This window comes from Ammodytes marinus, assembly GCF_949987685.1.
Source record: "Ammodytes marinus genome assembly, chromosome: 11".
NCBI classification, from domain to species: domain Eukaryota; kingdom Metazoa; phylum Chordata; class Actinopteri; order Uranoscopiformes; family Ammodytidae; genus Ammodytes; species Ammodytes marinus.
In genome coordinates, this window is record NC_137215.1 from 11068463 (window position 1) to 11091440 (window position 22978).

Below are 22978 nucleotides of genomic sequence, written 5' to 3' on the forward strand. Positions count from 1 at the left end.
AAATGCCAACTTCCCTACCTATAATGGGTAACATTTCATTTCACATACAGTACGTTTGTGAACACAATACATACAATTGGGGATACTCACAACATCCCTTCTTGTTTCTAACCACATCCTTCCTCAGAAAAGGATAAGAGCAGAGGGAGGCAGAATATACACATTTACACATTTATTGAAACAGTGTTATGTTACAAAAACATGACATAAGAAAATAAAGGACAGTAGTGGTATACACAGTAAATGTAGGTCACGGCACAGACGTAAGAGAGGCAAAGAGTTATGAACAGCAGGACGGGATTAGAAGTGCTTGAGTTAAATGATCTATATTTAAATTCAAACATTAAAAACATAGTTAAACATCCTTATAACTCCCAGACAAACAGTCCAACTGAAGATTACAAAAGGTATTTTCCCTTTTGAAACGAGTGGACTGAAAAGGAAAAGCAGCAGATTCCTATTCTTCAGCATTTAGAGAAATGTTACTTATTCATATCAGGCAGTGTATTCATACTGTGAACTCAGCACTGTCAGATGAGATGCATCACATCAACTTTACATTTCTTTGATTTGTTATTCAAAACAAAAGTTTAAAAGTAAAACATCAATTAACCATATGTATCAACACAAAAACTGACCTTGTATGAGTATGAAGGTCATAGGCACAATAAAAAAAGTCTCACAGACAATGTAAGGTAACATACGCCACGTCACATTATCCTTCAGTGCAATATCGCCTCTCATTTCATGAGAAAAGTTCTAGGATTGCAGTTAATGCATTTTATGCAATGCTGATTCTAATCCTTTTACCCAGTTGTTATCACCAAATCATTCCTTATAAATCATCAAATTAAGGGGTAAAAATACCCCACCCATTCCATTACTGCACTTGAATGTAAGATTGCAGCAGCAAGCAGAGCGAAATATTTACATTTTTGATTGCATTTACGATAAACAATTTAATCAATTTCTCTGTCGTTCTTCTCAAACAATCCTCCTCAGATCGTTATTGTTCCGTGTTTTGACAGCAACACAAATCTGAAGGAACGACCAAAATCATAATTTCAATCAGAAATATGTCACCTCACCAAATTCTTTTCACCGCGACTTTAAGGTGCGATTAAGTGCAAATAAGCAAGATGACATTTATGATTTTCAAAAGACATAATATATCAAAAGACAATTTAGCAGTTTGACCCCAGAGCAAAGTAACTGAGAGCTGAGTCTTTAGACTACACGATGAAGCGACCAGGTAACAGATGAAGGTTTTTTTTGGCAACAGTTAAAATTACAGTTAAAAAAAATGTAAATAAGAGCAATAGTCAAGGTAAGATGTGATGTGTCTCAAGGTGGGAGCTTCTAGTTTTTTTTCTGCAGAGAAACAATGCTTAATTGTACTCAGCCAGGCCACCTATTTGTTCATACTCCAATAACAAATGGCTGAATATCCAGACAGTAGCTACCTCAACACCCCATGCTGGAACTCAGTATGTACACTTCTCATATGGCGGTTGAATACACTTATTTCAAAAAAGCTTCCTTGCACTGTTCATTCAGTGTGCAAAGTGTGTGACTGCTAGCCTGGAAATCCAGACCCTGATATCTTGAACGATAGAGGCGCAAATTTAATTTGTCAGCGCCTAGTGGCAGGTCTGGGAATGCCAGGCTATGTGACTGCAGCAGAATCAATTGAAAGCTTGAGGCTTAATAGATGGACAACATCACTACACTTTCATTTTGAAATGACTTCAATCTATTTTATGTTACAAATGGAACGCCATTCGACTGGTGTAACTGTCTAGTTGTCATTGCTTTGCACAAAGGCTTATTTTACAAACACTGCTTATTGATTTCGCTTTGTGAAAACTTGAACTGAAGTTAAAATGCAGTAACATGAGGGACGTTGCTGATTCCGCTTTTACTTGGTCTGAAAAGGAAAGAAGAACCCAAACAGGATCACTGGCAATCCTTTACTTGCAGTTCCCCTGCAAGTTGCTTTTGAGATTTCTTTTGACTTCGTTCTCAGTATTAATGAACGGTGATTGCGAGATTGACCTAATATCATTTAATTATTTTAGATTGTTAAAGGGTTTTGCCAGTTCCACCTTCAGCCGCGGTAGCCCTCGACTGGTTCGTCCGGTGCTAACTCCACAATCACAATCTCGCGTTTCTCGTAACCGGAGGGGGCGTCGCCAGCGGACAACGTCACATCTTCCTCCAGGTTTCTGCCGGGCATGTACCCACTCCCTGTATCATCCCCTAACTCCTCGTCTTCACACATGCCTTCGTCCTCCATTGAAACCCCGATGGGCAAACGACAGTCGAGCTCAGTAGAGTGGTCCTCAGCAGGTGTGAGATCTTCTGTGGTGGGCAGCAGAGGTGTGGGGGAGTTAGGCTCCTCCACTACAGGCACGAAGACCTGCTCATGAACCACTCCCAACGTCCACTGCTTCACTGTTTTCCCGAAAGTCTTCAGAGACACAAAGAGGAGCCGTTAGATTATAAAGGTAACCTCAGTGCTATATCCAAGTTAAATGTAAGACTTTTTATTAACTATTTAATGCCACTCAAAATTAAATTGAATGCCAACATCGAGGCCAAAGTAGGAAGGATATAATGGAAATTCTGATGCATTTTAAAAGGGGACTTTTAATAAAGAAAATGTTTTATAAACTCACATTAATACACTCACATTTATAAACTAACAAATAGCTTTGTGAAGTGTGTCTATACTCCTTATAACAAAATCAAAACAGTGCCTATTTGTCGCCTAACGAAACCAAGTATTCCAAGTATTTATTTTATCCTTCAAAGGGGTAATCAAAAGAAATTTAAGAAATATAATATATATATATATATATATATACAGTCCCCTCCATAAGTATCGGAACAGTGAGGCCAATTCCTTTAGTTTTGCTGTAGACTGAAAACATTTGGGTTTGACACCAAAATATGAATATGAGACAGTAGATCAACATTTAAGCTTTCATTTCCAGGTATTTGCATCTGGATCCGATACACAACTGAGAAGATAGAAGTTTTTGTAAAGGAACACCACATTTTTAGTTGAGCAAAAGTATTGGAATAGATAGACTTAAAATACATTGAAGTGAATAAGACTTAATATTTTGTTGCAAAGCCTTCGCTTGCAATAACTGCATCAAGCCTCTGACCCATTGACATCACAAAACTTTTGAATCCTCATTTTTGATGCTTTTCCAGGCTTTCACCGCAGCCTTATTCAGTTGCTTTTTGTTTACTCTCTTCAGTCTCCTCTTTAGCAGGTAAAATGCTTGCTCTATAGCAGGGGTGTCCAAACTACGGCCCGCGGGCCAACTGCGGCCCGCGGCCCGCTTTTTACTGGCCCGCGGCCGATTTTAAAAATATAATGTAATATGGCCCTTTGAAAAAAAAAAAAAAAAAAAGAAAAAAGATTTTTTTTTTTTTTTTTTTTTTGCATGTCTTAGTTAACCCACTAGTGCAGGGGTGTCAAAACTGATTGATTGGCCCGTGGAACATTTTAAAAATATAATGTAATATGGCCCTTTTAATTTTTAAATAATTTAAATGCACTCGTTATATTACAGAGAAATATGTCCCATAAAAGAAAAAGAGCACCAAGCCCATCCCAGAGGACCCTGCATAATATTTTATTTTAAATTAATATTATTATGGAAAATCCATGTGTCCTTCTCCAATAGCTTTTAATTCATCCGACACAGTGTCTCCATTTTTTTCATACAAAATTCTTCAGCTTTAGCCTCTTAATTTCCCTCTCAAAGTGCACCAGATTCATGCATTTCACTTTAAAAACTTTTAAAAAATCTCCCGGGGGGGCATACCCCCCGGGCCCCCTTGGAGGGGGGTCGGGGGGTATGCCGTATGCTATTTTCACCCAGCTGGACATTGGACGCAAAAGTAGAAAATACTGGGTGTATCAATGGCATTTAACAAGAGGGGGAATGTATCTGTTTAATGTGCAAGCAAAGTGTTGCCGTGAAGAAGGATTACAATTTACGAACACGCTATGAAACTAAACATCATAGCAGCTACATTTCTTGATAAATGTGTTATTTTTGCAAAGTGGCCCGGCCCTTCGTAGATTTTTCTGTATGTGGCCCTCAGTGAAAAAAGTTTGGACACCCCTGCTCTATAGGGTTTAAGTCTGGAGATTGACTTGACCAGTCTAAAACCTTCCATTTATTGACCCTGATTAACTCCTTTGTTGTTTTTGCAGTGTGTTTTGGGTCATTATCTTGCTGCATTATGAAGGATCTTCCAATCAGTTTGGTTGCATCTTTCTTTAGATTGGCAGACAAAATGTTTGTGTAAACTTCTGAGTTCATTTTGCTGTTGCCATCATGTGTTACATCATCAATGAAGATTAATGAGCCCATCCGAGAAGAAGCCATGCAAGCCCAAGCCATGACATTGCCTCCACCGTGTTTCACAGATGAGCTTGTATGTTTGGGGTCATGAGCAGATCCTTTCTTTCTCCAAACTTTAGCCTTTCCATCACTTTGGTAAAGGTTCATCTTGACAACAACACAGTAACACATGATAGAAGCAGCAAAATGAACTTAGAAGTCTACAGGAACATTCTGTCTGACAATTTAAAGAAAGATGCAACCAAACTGATTGGAAGGCCCTTCATCATGCAGCAAGATAACGATCCAAAAAAACTGCAAAAACAACAAAGGAGTTCATCAGGGGCAAGAAATGGAAAGTTTTAGACTGGCCAAGTCAATCTCCAGACTTAAACCCTATAGAGCATGCATTTTACCTGCTAAAGAGGAGACTGAAGGGTGTAACCCCCCAAAACAAACAGCAACTGAATGAGGCTGCGGTAAAGGCCTGGAAAAGCATCACAAAAGAAGAATGCAAAAGTTTTGTTATGTCAATGGTTCACAGGCTTAATGCAGTTATTGCAAGCGAAGGATTTGCAACAACATATTAAGTCTTATTCACGTTAACTTACTTTAAGTCTATCTGTTCCAATACTTTTGCTCACCTAAAAATGTGGTGTTCCTTTACAAAAACTTCTATCTTCTCAGTTGTGTATCAGATTCAGATGCAAATACCTGGAAATGAAAGCTTAAATGTTGATCTACTGTCTCATATTCATATTATATATATATATATATATATATATATATATATATATATATATACACTAGTAAGGAAGTTCAATACTTTTGACGGTGAGAATATTATTTCAATACTTTTTTTAATACTGTAAGGACCCTGTGGGTGTCCAGGATTACTGCAGTGGGGGCACATATCAAATGAATAAGGAAGTTTGGTATTAAAATGAGGCACAACGAATAGGTCCCGAGTTGGCAGGATGAACATACCAAAGGCCGTGGTAACGAAGTGGAGGGATTTGTAATACATCTGTACACCACGAGTAGGACGGCAGCAAGTGCACACAAGGCCAACAGCGCCACCACAATGTAGATGTAGACGTTATCTAGGAAAAAAATACATGTACCAATTAATACATTTACAGCCCGACAAATAGCCATGCATTTTGGAGAATGCTTGTCATTAATGAGAAAGGCATTACTTGTAAATGTGTGACATAGTGAAAATCACAAGTTGCTCTTCATTGTATTCATTTTAAGGAACATTGCTAATTTTGCCTTAAAGCGGCTACGAGTAACATTTAAATATATTTTAAACAGCCTCATGTTTCCTCTCATAATCATAAATTACCTTTAACAGCAAACGAGACCATCAGTGCAAAGAAAGACATTTTTATATAGTTTGTATTACTGCTTTTGGTCTGGTCGCACACCCAGTCCGATTTTCGGTTTGCTCGTGCAGGCTCTATGGTCACATATCCGTATTGGTCGCAGATTTCAGTGTGGCGCTGCAACGCGATTTGAGAAGCCTATCCCTCCAGGTGAGGGAAGGGGAGCGGGAGCCTTGTTTGAGACAGTTATTTGTCGTCATAATGACTGATAACGGGGCTGAACCATCAAAGAAAAAAAAGAGAATGCAATGAAGAAAAGCTAAAAGGGAGAGTGATATAGGCTACAGGCGGGATCAGGGCGTTGCCAAGCAATGTGTATACAATTTCTCGAGAGCGAAACTAGACTGCAGTGTTTACTCCTAAATGAATGAGCGGTTGGTACTAACACAAAGTTTGCTTTGCTTCACCATCATCAGATAACCATTATCTGAAATAGTCATTATTTACATCAACAACACAAACACATTACCTCATCGTGATCCATACTAACTGCCGTCTCTCGTTCATTCACTTTCTGTGAGGACACGTAATCTTTCAGCTCCGTGAGAGAGAGTAGTTAGGTGACGCTGCTGCATCAACTCATTGCAATCAGGTGTGTGTAGCACTGACTGGCATTAGTTGATGCAGTGTCAAAACCACTCTCATAGAGCCGAAAAGAGTCCTCACACTTTCAACACACGGACATGCACTACATTGCGCCCTTCTCAGTTCACACTCGCACGCCTGGCACGAGCTAGAAAACAGCTTTGCGACAGTGGGCGTGGTAAAAATACTACCGCTTTTGTCCAAAGGGGACGCCAACGTGCCATGTTACTCGAAGTGGCTTTAAACTGTGTTCAGGGTAAGGAGTTTTTTTTCCCTTTATTCACAAAAGATGGCGGAACCACTGGTTTAACTACATTTCACTTGATGTCTGAGATACCACTTACAAAAATAGATAAATAAATTCACTCAACTGTTTGGTGGAGTAGTAGTAATCAGTGGCACGGCGCAGTGCTCCTTTGTGGCTTTAACTGATATTCCGTCAATCTCACCCGAGATCTTCAGACAGTGTTTCTGCTGTGTAGCATCCACCGCGAGCTTCTCCTCACATATGCTGTCCACACACTCAAAGTCCTGGTGTCGCATCTTCTGAGATACACAATGATAGAGTGTGAGGCTCCTCCTACCTTCTCAACATCATTTCATAGTGATTTGTACACACATGTTGAGAAAATGATAGGGAATATGAGAGCACAGTACTGCGACCGTATAATGGTAAGGGGTTGTACTTTGTCTTAAAAAAAATACTAGATCAAAAGTAATGCAAGGCAAGTTTATTTATATAGCACAATCCAGACACAAGGCCATTCAAAGTGATTTACATAAATAATAAAATACATCAAGATTAGACATTCAAAATTGCATTTAAGAATGACTAAAAACATAGAAAATACATCAAGATTAACGATAAGCTTCAATTAGACATCATGTTGGCTGATCACATCCGTGTCTGTACGGACTGAAGTGTCTTTCACCAAATTCGATTGTAGATGAGAGTTGGCAATTAAATAGCAGTTGACACAATATTCAAGTTTTCAAGAAGTTGTTTCAGACACTTAACTATGTGTGTGTCACTGATGTGTCCCACACACTTAAATATTTTCCAACTAACATTAGTTGCACTCCATAAATGTGTCCAACAGCATTCATACGCTCGTCAGCTCTTTAGCGAGTGTTTCAATTAGGCCTGTGTCCCAGACACTTAAAGGGGACATATTATGCAAAAACTCGGGTTTAAATGTGTATTTCCGAGGTCTACTAGAAAAGGTTTTAATGGTCTATTGTACAAAAAGCCCATTAGTTTTCTACCAATGCCCATTTCTTCATTGCCTTTTCAGGCCTTTTTTGGCCTCTCCCTAAAAAATTTGGTTTTGACATCTACCCCCCTCCTATCTACATGGGCGTGCATGCACCGCCCTGCTCATTTACTCTATACCTACCTATATGGGCATGGCACACGCCCAGCTGTCAGTTTTGTTTACTTTTGGCCAATGCAGCATGGAGATCGATGTTACCATGTTTACCTTCATTTCTACAGCAAATATCAGCACACTTATCACTTCTAAACCAAAAGCTTTACAACTGAACCTGGTCAGGCAGGAGTCTGAGCTGAAAACTGTGAAAATTGCATCAAGATTTCTGGTTTCCCTGACATTATCCTCAGGTAAATACAGTTTAAATATGTCACAGTCAGTAACAGAATATGAGCTAAGTATTTATGAATAAACTCTCTAAACTTGTAACATGCAACGTTGTATGTATGTCTCTACAGGTTAAACTGGGGAATGATCTACAACCCAGTGGAGTGAAAAAACTTTGGTTGTGAAGCCATGCTGTAAATGTACAGTAACGTGGCAGGAAAGGAATGTATCATGTCAAGATCCACTGGAAAGACATTATCTTTTGTAAAAAAAAAATATATAGAAACAATTACAGTCAGAGCTGCAAATTATCTGACACCCTTTCAATATCTAGTAGGTAATGTATCATTTGTATTGTGATCACTCATTTAGAATAAAGTTTTACTGTTAAAACATGTATTGTGTTGCTTACTGTCACTGTTTGCTCCGTGTAGTAAAGGATTACTTGAAACTCACATTTTCATAGTCAGGATGTTGGACTAGTTTTCAGACCGATCTACATGCATTGACTTATACGTTTTTTAATTCAACCCTTTATCTCTCTGAAGATTTCTTATAAAACAGTATCATTACATTTTAAAATGACCAAAACCATACTTAAAAATAAAGCAGTTTATTCATAGCCAGTGAAATGGAAATATAAAGTGTACATAATTCAAACAGAAGCAAAGCCATATTGTATGTAACTGTCCAGTTGTTGCTGGTGGGCCCTGAAGAAGACCACCTGTTCCACCCAGTGAACAGTCCTCTGATGGAACAGATAGTGTGACGGTCCTTGTGGGTCAACGCTCCGTCAGGTCACCCAGATAGCTGTAAAACATGGCACATTCAATGTTACATCATGTGTAGCCTACATACATGATACATCTGTAGTTATGGCAAAGCTACAAACTAATGAAAATATATTTTTTCTTCCATTATTAAATAAGATGGGCCACTAATAAGTTCAGTATAGCCCTTGCTCAAGAAGAAACGGGTTCTGAGTGATACTGTGTGCTTTTTGAAATATAATGGACTGGAAACAAACAGCAGCAGAGGCAACTTACAGTAGGCTATTCCTGTCTATTATATGACACTGGAGATGTAATAGGCCTACTGCTGCATGTACCACGACTGCTTGCATAACTACACACTGTCAACAAAAAACAAATACTCTTCAGTTTCCAACACACCATACGGTTTCACCGTCTGTTTGTTTTCACACAGGGGCTGTCACGGACAGACTCACAGATCTAACCGTTAGCATAAAAGCTAACGGGCGCTAACGCTAACGCTAACTACTTAACCCAGAGACATTCTCTCGTTTCAGTCGGCGTTGGTTATTATAGGAGGGATAAATTAAAGCACATTACACACATTGAACTCATAAACGGACAGATTTGTTTTTAAATAGGACTACTTACATTTCCAGAGGAGAGATGGTGTCTCTCAGTCTTCCAGGCACAATCTCCTCCACACTCCAGTATAACAGCAGATCACACTAGATTGCCAATCTTTGCTGGGCATAGCCAAACAAAAAATCCATTCAGCCCCGGTCTGCTTCGAGGCTGGGGTGTGATGGTAGCTTGAGGATGAGCTAACACTGCAGCTTGCTTCTCCTCTGTTGTTGCATGAGCAAGTGGAGGCTCAGCTGTGTGTGATTACCAACGGGGCGTCTTGATTTGCCAATCAACTACCGAGTTTCTGGTAAGCTTTCCCGTGGGAGTATTTATGGTAATGAAAACCGACCGGTTTCGTCACCAGTCTGTGTTTTTTGGAAGAAACCTTCAAATCCCCCTTTTTTCTAAAAAAGCATCCCTGAAGAAACTGACACATTTGTTTTTTTGAAGCTTGTGTGTGCTGGTAGAGACCCCAATAACCTAAAAGGGTGCCCAAACACCTGCAATGTTTTGTTTTTCATAATATGTCCCCTTTAACTCTTTGTGTGTAGTAGTGTTTTCTACCTTAAAGGTGAATTAAGCGTTTTTTTTATGTTAATATAAGTGTTAAATCGCTCTTTCATACAGTGATCACTTAGATAATGTGCGCGTTTTATAAAGCCGATTTCTCAGTCAGCTGCTCTGCATGTAATCGGCTAATAAACTTTTCAGGGATCCCGAATTTAATATCCAATCACAAGAGAGAACGCTACAAACCGACACCCGTCTCACTCATGGTCTCACTGCCGGTGCACGCCAGAGCGACAGATGGGTGGATGTTTATGCGCCTACAATGGCGGAGCAGGTAAAAATCCTTCCCAATTTTGATGGTTTTTAATCACACTTATGGATCTGAGATGATGCTAGATAACTTGCTGCTTGAAGACCGCAGTGCATTAATGTGGTGACGTAGGGACGAGCGAGGGGATTGCTAACTGCAGTAACTGACAGGAAGTTAGCTAAAAGAACCATTCCGCTTACAGCACCTTTAAATAAACCAACTATAAATTTCATTATTGTTTGACTTGGTAATTATCACATGGGGGAACTGATTGTTTCATAAATGTCATAACAAACTTTAAAAGGCATGAGTGTGTGTGCAGTCTGACCTGGTTCAAGATCTTAACCTCGTAGCTGAATACAGGGAGCTCGCCCATTAGTTCGGGGGTTGGGTGGTGGCTTCTCTTCTCCCGAGATGTGGGACTGTCTGGACCTTCATCAGCTAACTGTCCCTCGTACAACAACCAGGGATGTGTGAACTGGAACAGGATGAGTTCATTTCTTTGGATCGTGACGTTAACTGACGGGAGGTCCATGAAACCTGGAAACCGACATGGACGTGGCATTATCACAAGTTGAATCTTCTTAATGTCAGACACTGAGACACACTGCGATGATGAACAGCTAACCTCTAACAACTACCACATTTTATAGTCTGAATAACTTGGTTAGAAACTTGGGCTAAAGTCATCGGATTTGGACATTTATAAGTCACAATCAATGCTAAAAGTCATAGGTCCTCACTAAAATGCATTGCGTCCACAAGGCCTAAAAAAATTGCATCAAAATATTTGTCCTCCTCATGAAACTTTTACAAACATGTTGTCTACATCCATGTTATCATGGCTCATAGCATATAATTGATAGGTTTTATATAGCGCTTTATTGCCTAGGCACTCAAAGACGCTTTACATTTTCCTGGTTCAATTCGTTCACACTCAGTCATACCGGTGGTGGTAAACTACGAGAGTAGCCACAGCTGCCCTGGGGCAGACTGACGGAAGCGTGGCTGCCATTCAGCGCCAACGGCCCCTCCGACCACCACCTCAAACATACAGCAATCATACACATTCACACAGGGCAAGGTGGGTGAAGTGTCTTGCCCAAGGACACAACAACCATGACACAGGTGGCCGGGCGGGGATTGAACCGCCAACCCTTGGATCGTTGGCCAACCCGCTTAACCACCTGAGCCACAGTCGCCCCTAAAAAAATATATCTCCAGTGTATTAATGTGTCACATTGCAGGATATTTTATGCATGTCCCTCTTAAAACAAGGAAAAACAGCATTTGCTCCACAGCTTTACCCAGTGAAATGTTCTCGCATTCGCATTGTACTCGCTACTCACATTTCTTGTCTGCCAGAGTGTCCTTTAAATAGCTGAAAATGATGCTTTGACCAGCTTTAGACTCATTCTGTCCCATCACAGCAGTTACAGAAACAACGTAGTCATCACTCTCGACCGTGAGATGTGACAGGTCAGCGTGTAGAGCTGGCGGGTCCACCCAAACCTCCTTACCACGACTGAGGGCAAAGAGAACACAAGAGAAAGCTGTTAATATCACCTTGGGCTTGAAGAATGAACAGAAAGACTGCTTTTCAAACTGCAGGTGTTTGGGAAAACAGCATTGGGGTTAACAAGGAAGCCAAGGTGGAATGAGAGAATGTTTTCTGTTGCATTAGAGGAAATGTAATATCAGCTTTTTTGGAAATGGACCCACACTAGGGACTACAACTATACACATAACAACGTTTTAAGTCGTTTTAAGCTTGATGTACATGTGTGTAAATCGTCAAGAAATGCTTTAAAAAGATTTTGAACCAAGGCCTGTTCTAGGGCTATGAAGTAATTTGGAGAAATGTTTTTTTTTTTAAATATAGGGCCAGTTTCACAGACAAGGCTTGGAATATCTAAATGAAGACCAACTCCCACTGCAGAGGCCAGCCAGAAGAGTACTTGTGGATAGGTCTTATCCAAAACATTTATTTGATGAACTTCCATTTCGAGACCGCTTTCAATATGGAAAATGCACTGGAAATAAAAACTTTGCTTGAGCTTATTAGATGGATGCATTTAAATTGAAGATGTATTCAGCATAATAAAATGAGTGTCTAAAACAATTATTTTTTCAAATGTGGTTGTTGTGATTTAAAATACTGACACACATGAATAACAAAATGACAAAACACAACACAAACACCTTTTATTTTCTACTTATATCTTCACTGTGATTAGTAATCACAATTGTCTCAGTACTGTATCTTGTTTGAATCAAAGCTCTCTCTTCCAACTTCATGTCATACACTCAAATTCCAGGAACTCATCACTATGAATGATTTTAAAACTCGACTCACATGTTTTTTTTAAATAGCAAATTTTTGAGTGTGTCAATGTTTCACTGAATAGTATTTTATCATTGCCTCAAAATTGTTCTTCTTCTTCACCCACTGGAATATATTTGTCTCAGTTTTCTCATGTCTGTGCTTTCTTCTTATGTTTGTCTTATATTTCATTCATTCTAGCTGCTGCCATTTTGGCCAGGCCTTGCTCGGAAAAGAGGTCATCTCAAGCAATTTTGCCTGGTAAAATAAAGGTTAAATAATGTCCAATTCCACCTGTAGAATTTTCACTTTCATGTCATACTTCCTTCAGATATTGCATTTTCTGTTCATGGAATTCTCATGCTAACTTTCATGCAACGTTATCTTTTTTGTCCTTTACAGAAAGGTTGTGGCAAGCTCTTCGGGTTTTCCACAGAGTCTATCAGTGCAGATATCATTAAATATAATGTCAAAATTATAAATGAGAAAGATGTGAAATACCGATAATAATGAAGATAACCTGAAGTTGGTGTCTTAGTAACATTTTCATTAATTGAATTTGTTGCAAATTGCGGCCCAACTATTTATTTGCTCAGTCCCAGCAGTATAGCTTTTAGATTCAATAACCAGATGGTTTCAAACAATTTTTTTTTTAAGATATTTTTTTCAAATTCATTAAAGTTTATTGACGGGATTTTTTTAGCCTCTGCCATTGTTTTTTCTCACAAGCAATGGTGTTTCTGCTCCACTCCGGGTTTTTATGATCACCGTTGGACCAGCAGCATGTGCTCATGGGCAGGTGTTTACAATCAGGCTCATTTACCTTACTCCAGGACTTCATACTTCAGACTAACTAAACCAAACTTAACCCTTTGGTGCTCTTGGGGACGTTTTTGTCCTTTCGCACTTTTTTTACGCTCTTTTTTGTGTATAACTTTGGCTGTGCTTATGTTAGCTGAAATATTTTTGGCCAGGGATTTTTTTTTTCAAATATTTTGTTTATTTCTACTCAGCAACTTTGTACCATCTATTATAAAGGCTGTACACTTTTTTGTTCCTCTCAGCTCCCTAAGGACGTTTTTGTCCCCTATTGACTCCCATTCAAAATGGCCTTTTTTCACCAATTTGATCCTGCTGTCATTACAGCATAAAATATTTTTTTCAATGATTTTATGCTTTCATCCTAGACACAAAGCATCAAAATTGATCATTTTCAACACCATCAAAATTTTGAGCCATTTCCCTATATTTGGCATAGGGTTGAATTACAAGCAATTTTCCAGGTTTTCGGTCCTGCCCCCCACAGTGCAATAGAAAAAAAAATTCAACCTAAATGGTGTGAGTGTGATGGTAGGGATGTTAGTGTGTGGTGCATATGTGTGTATTGAGAAAATATAATGTGTGTGTTTGTGTACACACAGCCAAACTTTACAAACTCAAACGTGTATGGAAAAAATGGCCCAATTTAAACTTTATTTTTTCAAACCATAGCCATGATGACAAACACATGTAAATGTGATGATATTAGGCAATAATCCAACACTTAAGACACCAAAATTGCTTTTTTAGCCCTATCTAGCTCAATCATTTATTTCCTCCAGTTTTTTTTGAGGATCAAATATGCTCCCTAAAACCATTTTTGTACTTTTTTGTAATTTTTTAGAGTTGCAGGCCTAAACATAAGAAATATGAGAAATTAATGGAAAGTGTGGATCCATATGGATACCTTAGGGTTGTGTCTGTGTGTGTGTTGTGAAATTACTGTGTGTGTATGTGTGTGTGTCTTTGTGCGTATGCATATGTGTGCAGCTGTAATGTGCAATTTGTGGGTTTTCAGGTGGCTGCAGGTTTACTTTTTTACTTTGTTGACATCATCAAAGAAACTGGAATTAAAAGGTCAAAAGCAACTAACAATGAATTAATATTTGATATGTATGTAAAGAGGTCAAGTGGGATAAAAGGTTTTAAAAAAAAAGTAGAAAAAAATATTACTGTATAATGTGTTTAGGGCAGTTTATAGGGAGAGGATGAGAGGGAGTACTTATTTGCATCTGTGACTGCACAAATACTAAACATGTATCAAAAGCAGTTTTATTGCAAATCATTAACATATCCTAGAGTCTAATTATCCCACTCAAAAAAATCCACTTTGCATCTATTATATGAGACATTTTTCAATTATTGTGTTTTTTTTTAATAAAAATGGCTCACGTCATCACATAAGCTTGCATGTAAAGGGTTAAAAGCAATTACAAATGAATGAATATTTGATATGTATGTGAAGAGGTCAAGTGGGATAAAAGGTTTTAAAAAAAAAAAGTAGAAAAAAATATTAATATATAATGTTTTTATGGCAGTTTATAGGGAGAGGACGTTTTTGTCCTCTAAGGTCATGAGAGGGAGTATTTATTTGCATCTGTGACTGCACAAATACTAAACATATATCAAAAGCAGTTTTATTGCAAATCATTAACATATCCTAGAGTCTAATTATCCCACTCAAAAAAATCCACTTTGCATCTATTATATGAGAAATTTTTCAATTATTGTGTTTTTTTTAAATAAAAATGGCTCACGTCATCACATAAGCTTGCATGTAAAGGGTTAAAAGCAATTACAAATTAATGAATATTTGATATGTATGTGAAGAGGTCAAGTGGGATAAAAGGTTTGTAAAAAAAAAAGTAGAAAAAAATATTAATGTATAATGTTTTTATGGCAGTTTATAGGGAGAGGACGTTTTTGTCCTCTAAGGTCATGAGAGGGAGTATTTATTTGCATCTGTGACTGCACAAATACTAAACATATATCAAAAGCAGTTTTATTGCAAATCATTAACATATCCTAGAGTCTAATTATCCCACTCAAAAAAATCCACTTTGCATCTATTATATGAGAAATTTTTCAATTATTGTGTTTTTTTTAAATAAAAATGGCTCACGTCGTCACATAAACTTGCATGTAAAGGGTTAAAAGCAATTACAAATGAATGAATATTTGATATATATGTGAAGAGGTCAAGTGAGATAAAAGGTTTGTAAAAAAAAAAGTAGAAAAAAATATTAATGTATAATGTTTTTATGGCAGTTTATAGGGAGAGGACGTTTTTGTCCTCTAAGGTAACCAAGGCGTAGTAAAAGTTAAGGATACCCAAGGGTTAAGCCATATCCATGAAAGTGATTTAAACATCCCAGTTTAACTAGTCCACATTAAGGCCTACTCCTGGCTTAATCTAGGCCCTGTCTGTGAAACCGGCCCATAGTGTTACAACTGACTGGATGCTGTGTGTGCATTTTAAAAGCAGAGATCATTCTTAAAACAGTATAATTTTAAGCTGGCAAGCACCGATATTCAGGAGGTTTTGTGTACAAAGAGAAATAGACAATAGGTTAATATCTAACCTTGAATATGGTTGGATATTCACTCTGAACCTGAGCCCCGGCGAGGGTCGGGCGTAGCTCCACTTCAGCATGTTGTGCATGTTGTGGCAGTGAAGGCTCACGTTGGTTGGTGGCTCCACTGTGGAAACAAGACACAGATGTCACAATGAAGATATTCTAAAGAGTTCAAATTCTACACTCTATATAATTAAGATTCTAGTCCAGGAGGCTGGGTATTTTTCAGTACCACATATTATCCACAAGAGGGGACTGTTACACAACATACTCCTGGTGAATCTTTTTCAGTGGGTCAATATGTTTCTCACACACACAGACAGAGTAGCCTACATAACTCTAAAGTATAAAGAAATATTTCAGCTTTCTTCACAAAGTACAGAAATTTAGAAAAGCCTTTATAACATGGACATATGTAGACTGTAGTTTTGTAGAATACATGGTATTTGTATTTATATTTGTAATATTTATATATGTATAGTAACTTACAATATACATGTATGGGTATTTATAATGTAATATAAATAGTTTATAGTATATATATATATATGATTGTTTATTATATATATGTATATGTGTGTGTGTAATATGTATGTGTATATATATATATATATATATATATATGCACAAAATGATTCGGTACTCATGTATATATGCATTATTATAGCTTTTTATTATACTGACATGCTAATAACATAATCTATCCAAGCAAAATTGATCTGTTAAGGGGTAGGACTAGATAAGTTTTTTACTTCCTCCTACCCCCTTTCGAGCATGTCTGTTTTTCTTTTGGTTTTTTTTTAATTCTATTTCTTTGTTTTGCTTTTGTTTGTTTGTTATTTATTCATCTATTTTTTTATTGCATGTTCGAAATAAAGACAATCAATCAATCAATCAAATATTTCAGCTTTCCGTGCAGGCAAAGCGCAGATACAATGGATATGAATGGCAAAATGGCAGCTTCATTCCTGATATAAAACAGATTTTCTTAAATTGATCTGCCACAAACATGATGTAATGTCTCTTGTGACACTGATTTTTTTTTTTTTTAAAGTGCACATGCTTCCTCAAATCCAAAGCAGCAATAGCAGAGCACAAAGCCATTCTCCTTTTACCCTCTTGGTAACTGATCCTCGCCTGAGACGGTCAAAGTTGTATTCATGTTCAGCAGCATTACAACAAGACCCAAACATATTAACAGCAGGGGAGGATTAGCTCCGTAGATATTCATCACAATCATTGTTTCTCATCCAGTGCACGTTTACACAACCCTGCCGTCACGGCATTGCGCACACAGTAACTGTGTCCACACAACACAAGTACACAAAGAGACGCACGTATGCACACACCAGTGCTTCCTGTGCTTGCTCTGAGTTTTCTTCATTCTTAAAGAGGACCTATTATACTACTTTTCTGGTCTTAATTTCTTGTTTTACACTGCTATAGAGCAACCTGACACGAATCACATCACAAAAAACTATGTAGATTTTCGGGAAGCTCTTTCTCTTATTTTGGCGATCCAGCACATCCTGTCAACACTTGAGTGTGTGTGCTTCGGCAATCTCCGCTCCCTCCGCCTGTGCATCGGCCATCTCCGCTACCCTCCCCCCCTCCTGCAAACCCCACTCCGCTGTGATTGGCTTCCGAAACACTTTCAGTGGCGGGAAGCGCGAGCATGGACCTATAAGGGCGCGAGGCAGACGCGAACAGGGAAGTGACAGCATTACCATACATGGAAACATCCGCGTGGTCACATCACCAATTTTTATGCGACGTCACCAATTATGAAAGGGTAGACCGCTTTGAAGACGTGACTTCTCGACTGGCTAGAATAGTGTTTAGTGCTCTGCACAGACACCCCAGACGGTCAGCAGGGAATACGTCGAAATGCATGTAAGTCATTATTTGATAATTTAGTATGGTTAAGCATGACTATGAATCATCATAACAACGTTTATAGGTCATAAAAGTCAAAAAGCATCATAGGTCCTCTTTAAAAAAAAAAAACATGAAATATAAATTCTCCAAAAAGGGCTCCAATTTATATCAAATTTCTAGTTTCAAAGATATTCAAAACAACAGTATTTGGTTAGCAAATATTTGGTTTGCTCTCATTTCAAATCTCTCTGTCTCAACCAATTTTGGAGGTTGGTTTAATGAGTCCACCAGCTCAGACTGGTCGAACATATAAGGCAGAATTCTTGCATGTTTAAGAAAAAGAAAGACGGGAACTTTAAGACAATAAAAAAAAAGTTTCAAAACACACCCTCCAATATGTTTATGATACAGCTTATGAAAAAAATAAAAACTTGAGTACACATTGGCTTTCGTTTCCTCTGTGAACCAACAACCCACACGAACGGAGGCTCGAAAACAAAATTGAGAGGTGTGAAGAGTGAGTGAAATCACAGATGGAAGCATACGTATTGTAAAAGAAGTGATAACCACAACTGTAAAGTTGGTCGCTGAGGGATGTCACCACAAAGTATAGCTTCAGACACACACACACACGCACACGCACACGCACACACACACCATGTTTTTTTTTAACACAAAAAGAAAGTGCGGAAGATCTTGACTATATTGACAAGGGGCACTCGTGGAACATACCCAAATTAGTTTGACTTCATAAATATAATCTGTGAAAGAATTTACAAATACTTTACTAGCTTGCTTAAAGATTTACAGCATAGACTTTCAACATTATTGCACAACTTTGAATCAAGCAAAACTATCTATAAATTGACAAGCTTGTTCCTTTTCTTCCTTTTTTTTATCATCCATTTGCCCAGCTCATTTTAAATTGGGAGACTGATTCCAATCAAACAATTTAAAAGGTTGGGGAAGGAGGTCAACCCTGATGAAGTAATATGTTGATAAAGTCCATAAGAGTGAAGCACACAGTTAAGTGTCACATGACGAAGACAGAAAACAGGAGCAACTTTAGCAGATATTGTGCATACTAAGCAAAATAGCTCTTTCAGAAGCAGGAAGAGAGAGTAGATGCTATCGGAGTTAACAGGGACTGGTGTGTACTGTAACACAAGACACTTTCCAAATGAGTTCATAAACCAATACATGAACGTGCTCAGAGAGAGGCGGCAGAACATTCAGGATGTGAAAGTATGTCCAACGTCAATGCAATAAGTCTGTACAAAGAAAAAAACAAGTAGTATCATGCAAGTACAAGAAGTTAACGATGATGTTTGTAATGATTTATTGTTGCGCGTTTGATTTTTTTCTCTTATCAAACAAGAAGTGCAAAGATCTCTCGCTATAGGCCTACTAGTTTGCAGCCAGACTGAGAATTGAAATCAACCACAGCCTCTGACAGTCACGTCAAAATGCAGAAAAGAAAGAAAAAATAAAGAGAGGACGATAAAGATGTGGACATACACCGTTCACACAGAACATTAAAAAAAACTTAAGACTTCAAAGTAAATTGTAAAATCATGCATCAACCATTTGACCACACTTTCCTGTCTCTGCAGTGTCTCAGATGTTTTAACTGAGCGATATAGAGGTTTCTCACAGCAGACTGCAGGCTTTTTGCATACACATAAGTAATAACAACAACATGGCTGCATTTCATTAAGTCTAAATCCAGGCCTCTTATATTGCCCTTTTTCTCACCAGACTTTTTGACTTTGTCTCAGCTGTAAAAACACAGAAACAAACAAACAAATAAATACAGCTCAGTTCCAGTAAGTGTCACAGTGAGACGGAATGCACGTCGCCAAAGCGCCAGAAGTAGCTCACTGGAATGGCAGGCAGACATGATTAAAGGGGCCAAAAAGTCTGCAGTGAAAAAGTCTTGTGTTGACTTATGGGTCAAAAATGACCCACTATGTTTAAGAGCAGAGACCAATACCCCTTAAATGATATTTTCTTTAACGTGAAATTTAAAGACTTTATTTAAAAAAAATCTAAAAAGTAAATAATTGTCTTTGTTATTATTTCCATGAAAGCTGTACAACACACACACACACACACACACACACACACACACACACACACACACACACACACACACACACACACACACACACACACACACACACACACACACACACACACACACACACACACACACACACACACACACACACACACACACACACACACACACACACACACACACACACACACACACACACACCCCACCCACCCACCCCTTGTGCAGGTGCAGCATCTCCTCTCCATGACCTCAAACATGACTCAAGCACCCAGACGAAAAAGAAATTTGTGAACGAATTGTTTGGAGATTGGTAATGCTGTCATAGGCTATAAAAGATTTAATAATAAACCTCTACACAGGACTAAATAAAACATTTATGAGAGATGATTTAACTGATTAAATGCAGTCTTTCTGCACAATGATGAGGAAAAACCCCAGATATTAACCAAGTGTGTGCTGAATAACAGACTTGTATTCCTACTAAATAGATTTGGGATTTAAAATCAAATTAAGATGCTCTATAGGGGTTAATTAAAGTGGGTAATGTTTGACAATTAGGACCAGGGGAGTATACAGAATGTTGAGACTACACAAGGGTTAAGGAAGAAGGTATTTTGTCACTGGCTCGTCCCACCTGCCCGCATAACAACTGTGAGATGACATACGTATCTGATACATACAACTGAAAAGCTTCAACTTTGCAATGCTTGCAGCTTGAGCTTGCATTTTACTTGAATCAATTGAATAGAAGACATTTTATTTTGTGTTAACTGTCCAATATGTGCTTGGTTGATTTTCCATTGATTTCTCACGCTAAGCGTCTCCACAATAAGCACTGTGGTGAGATATTAGTGAGTGGTGAGATATTCAGAAAGACGTGACACTTTGAATGGGAAAATCTATCACTAAAAGGTATAAATGAAAGCAAACTATAAAAGGTGAGGTGACGCCTATATTTTTGTAGGAAAGCCCCAGCAGTTATAGTGACAAATTGTGCAATTGTATTTCAGTGACTCATGGCTTCAGGGGAATACAGTCAATACAATATGTCTGTACTGTACTTACTCTGGTCTCTGTGCCACACAACAGATTGACACAATACTCTTTACTGGAATTAGATTTCCTGGCTGAAACCAATATGGGATTCTGCCAAAATACACTGGATACAGTGTCACCTTCGCCACGATACATAGACAGTATCATGTCTAATGAATGACCGGATGGTGATGAAGTTTATAAACTGCAAATCACTCAAATGTGTCACAGGGGGAAGTCAGTGATTTCCCACTGAGTCTGTATAATTCCAAGTTCGGACATAACAGGAATGAGTCACACAACAACACACAACATCAGATTAGAAGAACGGCAGTTCAGCAGAGAGACAAAAAAAATGTACTAAGGGGGCCGGGCTACTTCTCAAGGGATCTCAATTCCCCTCCACACATTTCACTTCATGTGTGGGGAAATTGTGAGCGCTGCTGCAGTACACCGGAAACATTGAGCTACACAAATATTGATTCAGCCATCTCCATATTAGAGATGGATATACATGTTTACTGTTGCATGGCATCCTGTAATTGTGTTTGCCTCCTGTAATTGTGTTGGAATTTCAAGAAATATAGTTGCAGTGTTGTTATTAGACAAGCATAAAGCAATCTGAGAAGCTCGAGAACGCACATTTGTGTGCTGTCAAAGGCCCGGTGACCACATATCCACACTGTCAGCGTATTTTGATGCAGTCTGTCTGTGTGCATTAATACCATGTGTTTGAAGCTTCATCAAATATGTGTGTCTCTGACTGAAGACGATCAAAAGGCTTTCACTTAATGTCTCTTTATTTCCACAAATATTGTTTGGTTACGTTCCAAAAAAGGGTCACTCATTAGCGCCGTCCATCAACAACAGTCATACTAAAAGGGCAATAGCGCATAACATAAGTCTGGCCAGGGCACGACATCAAGTCTGAGAGGATGATGTAAGGAGAATGCCATTAAGATATTGTCTGAAGATTGTCTTGGCTACGGTGCACTCAAATGCACCCTCCTGACCCACCCTTGTAAATGGTCTTCTCTGTGTCTTAAGTGTCCAATGAATGAAAAAAGATAGAGCTGTATCCCAGCCATTTTCATCCTTTTCCAAAAAGAAATAAACATGTGCAGGTGCAACATAGTAGCCCCCTCAACATTCTATTCCCAAGTATTTATCTATGTTTGGCTTCTGCAGGGTTTTGATCCCTACATGTGCTACTAATATAAAGCCTATCGTGACTGGACCACTCTGCAGACATTCATCACACTGGGTTCAAATAGAAAATTGTGTAAAATTGGAAAGTACAAAGAGGAAGTGCAGAATGAAAGAAACAACAGAATGTGAATTACCCATAATTGTGATTACCAATATGCCTAGGCCATTTACCCATCATCAAGATGTTTATTTACGATCATGTATCATGATCAAGGCGGATCCAGGGTCCCATTTCAAGAGATTTTCCAGAACATCATAAAGTTGTGTATAGGCTAGTTGTGTACATGCTCAGGCCTGCCCTACTGTAATGAAATTGTGGGCCACCTTAGCTTCACAATAGCAGCTAGGCTACTTCTAGCAGTAGAAAATCTATAAAAAAGGTTACCAATGACACGACATTATTCGTGTATCAAACTGCTCCACTTCCATGAAAGAGTCGGCCCACGTGTTGATAAAATCAAAGGGAAAAGTCCCCACTCCCTAGTTAGTTAACCGGGATTCACCGTGTTTTCCAGAGGTAGCCTACTACGTCGTCATCTGAACTCTACCCGGACCCGGACGCTCAGCCTGCCCTGCATTTGTCATTTTGTGAGGAAAAACGTGTTGACCTAGGCTAATATTAAGTATATAAAACATGGACCTATAAAGAAATATATAAAATGGCAAAAAGTGAAGTTAGGTAATGCACGAATAGTAGTAACGTAGCTTCTTCTTCTTACCATAGGCTGCAACGCACTGTAAACCCAGAAAGAGAAAAATGGGATAAAATCCTGCCGAAGCCATGACGTTTGCTTTTTTTCCTTCTTCCTTTTTTACAAAGTTTATATCAAAGGGATATCGTTCGTTATTCATCTAGCGTTTCATTGCGAAGAAGCAGGAGAACAACGTCAGCCCGTCTCCCAAAGCCAGCGGCTGGCTGGT

The 22978-nt window shown here is 38.5% G+C and overlaps 1 protein-coding gene across 2 annotated transcripts; it reads right to left on the minus strand.

The window, feature by feature from the left end:
* Positions 1-163: 163 nt before the first annotated feature.
* ifngr1l (interferon gamma receptor 1-like) lies at positions 164-22978 on the minus strand. Of its 2 annotated transcripts, none has more exons than XM_080037435.1 (7): positions 22777-22978; positions 15862-15979; positions 11487-11662; positions 10466-10677; positions 6712-6883; positions 5355-5470; positions 164-2470 (listed from the first exon to the last, which is right to left on the minus strand). In XM_080037435.1, exons 1-7 carry the CDS (start codon positions 22907-22909, stop codon positions 2108-2110), a joined length of 1290 nt encoding a protein of 429 aa, XP_079893561.1. In that variant the 5' UTR covers positions 22910-22978; the 3' UTR covers positions 164-2107. The 2 variants fall into 2 exon arrangements, with proteins under 2 accessions (XP_079893561.1, XP_079893560.1); XM_080037434.1 differs by having other exon boundaries at positions 6712-6886.

Excerpts from the sequence above, each read along its gene's own strand:
- ifngr1l (XM_080037434.1), bottom strand. The coding sequence starts at position 22,909 with ATGAATAACGAACGATATCCCTTTGATATAAACTTTGTAAAAAAGGAA. Across the intron at positions 5,471-6,711 it reads TACTACTACTCCACCAAACA|ATAACGTCTACATCTACATT; the intron begins GTTGAGTGAATT and ends TTTTTTTCCTAG. Across the intron at positions 2,471-5,354 it reads CTTCGTTACCACGGCCTTTG|ACTTTCGGGAAAACAGTGAA; the intron begins GTATGTTCATCC and ends GTGTCTCTGAAG.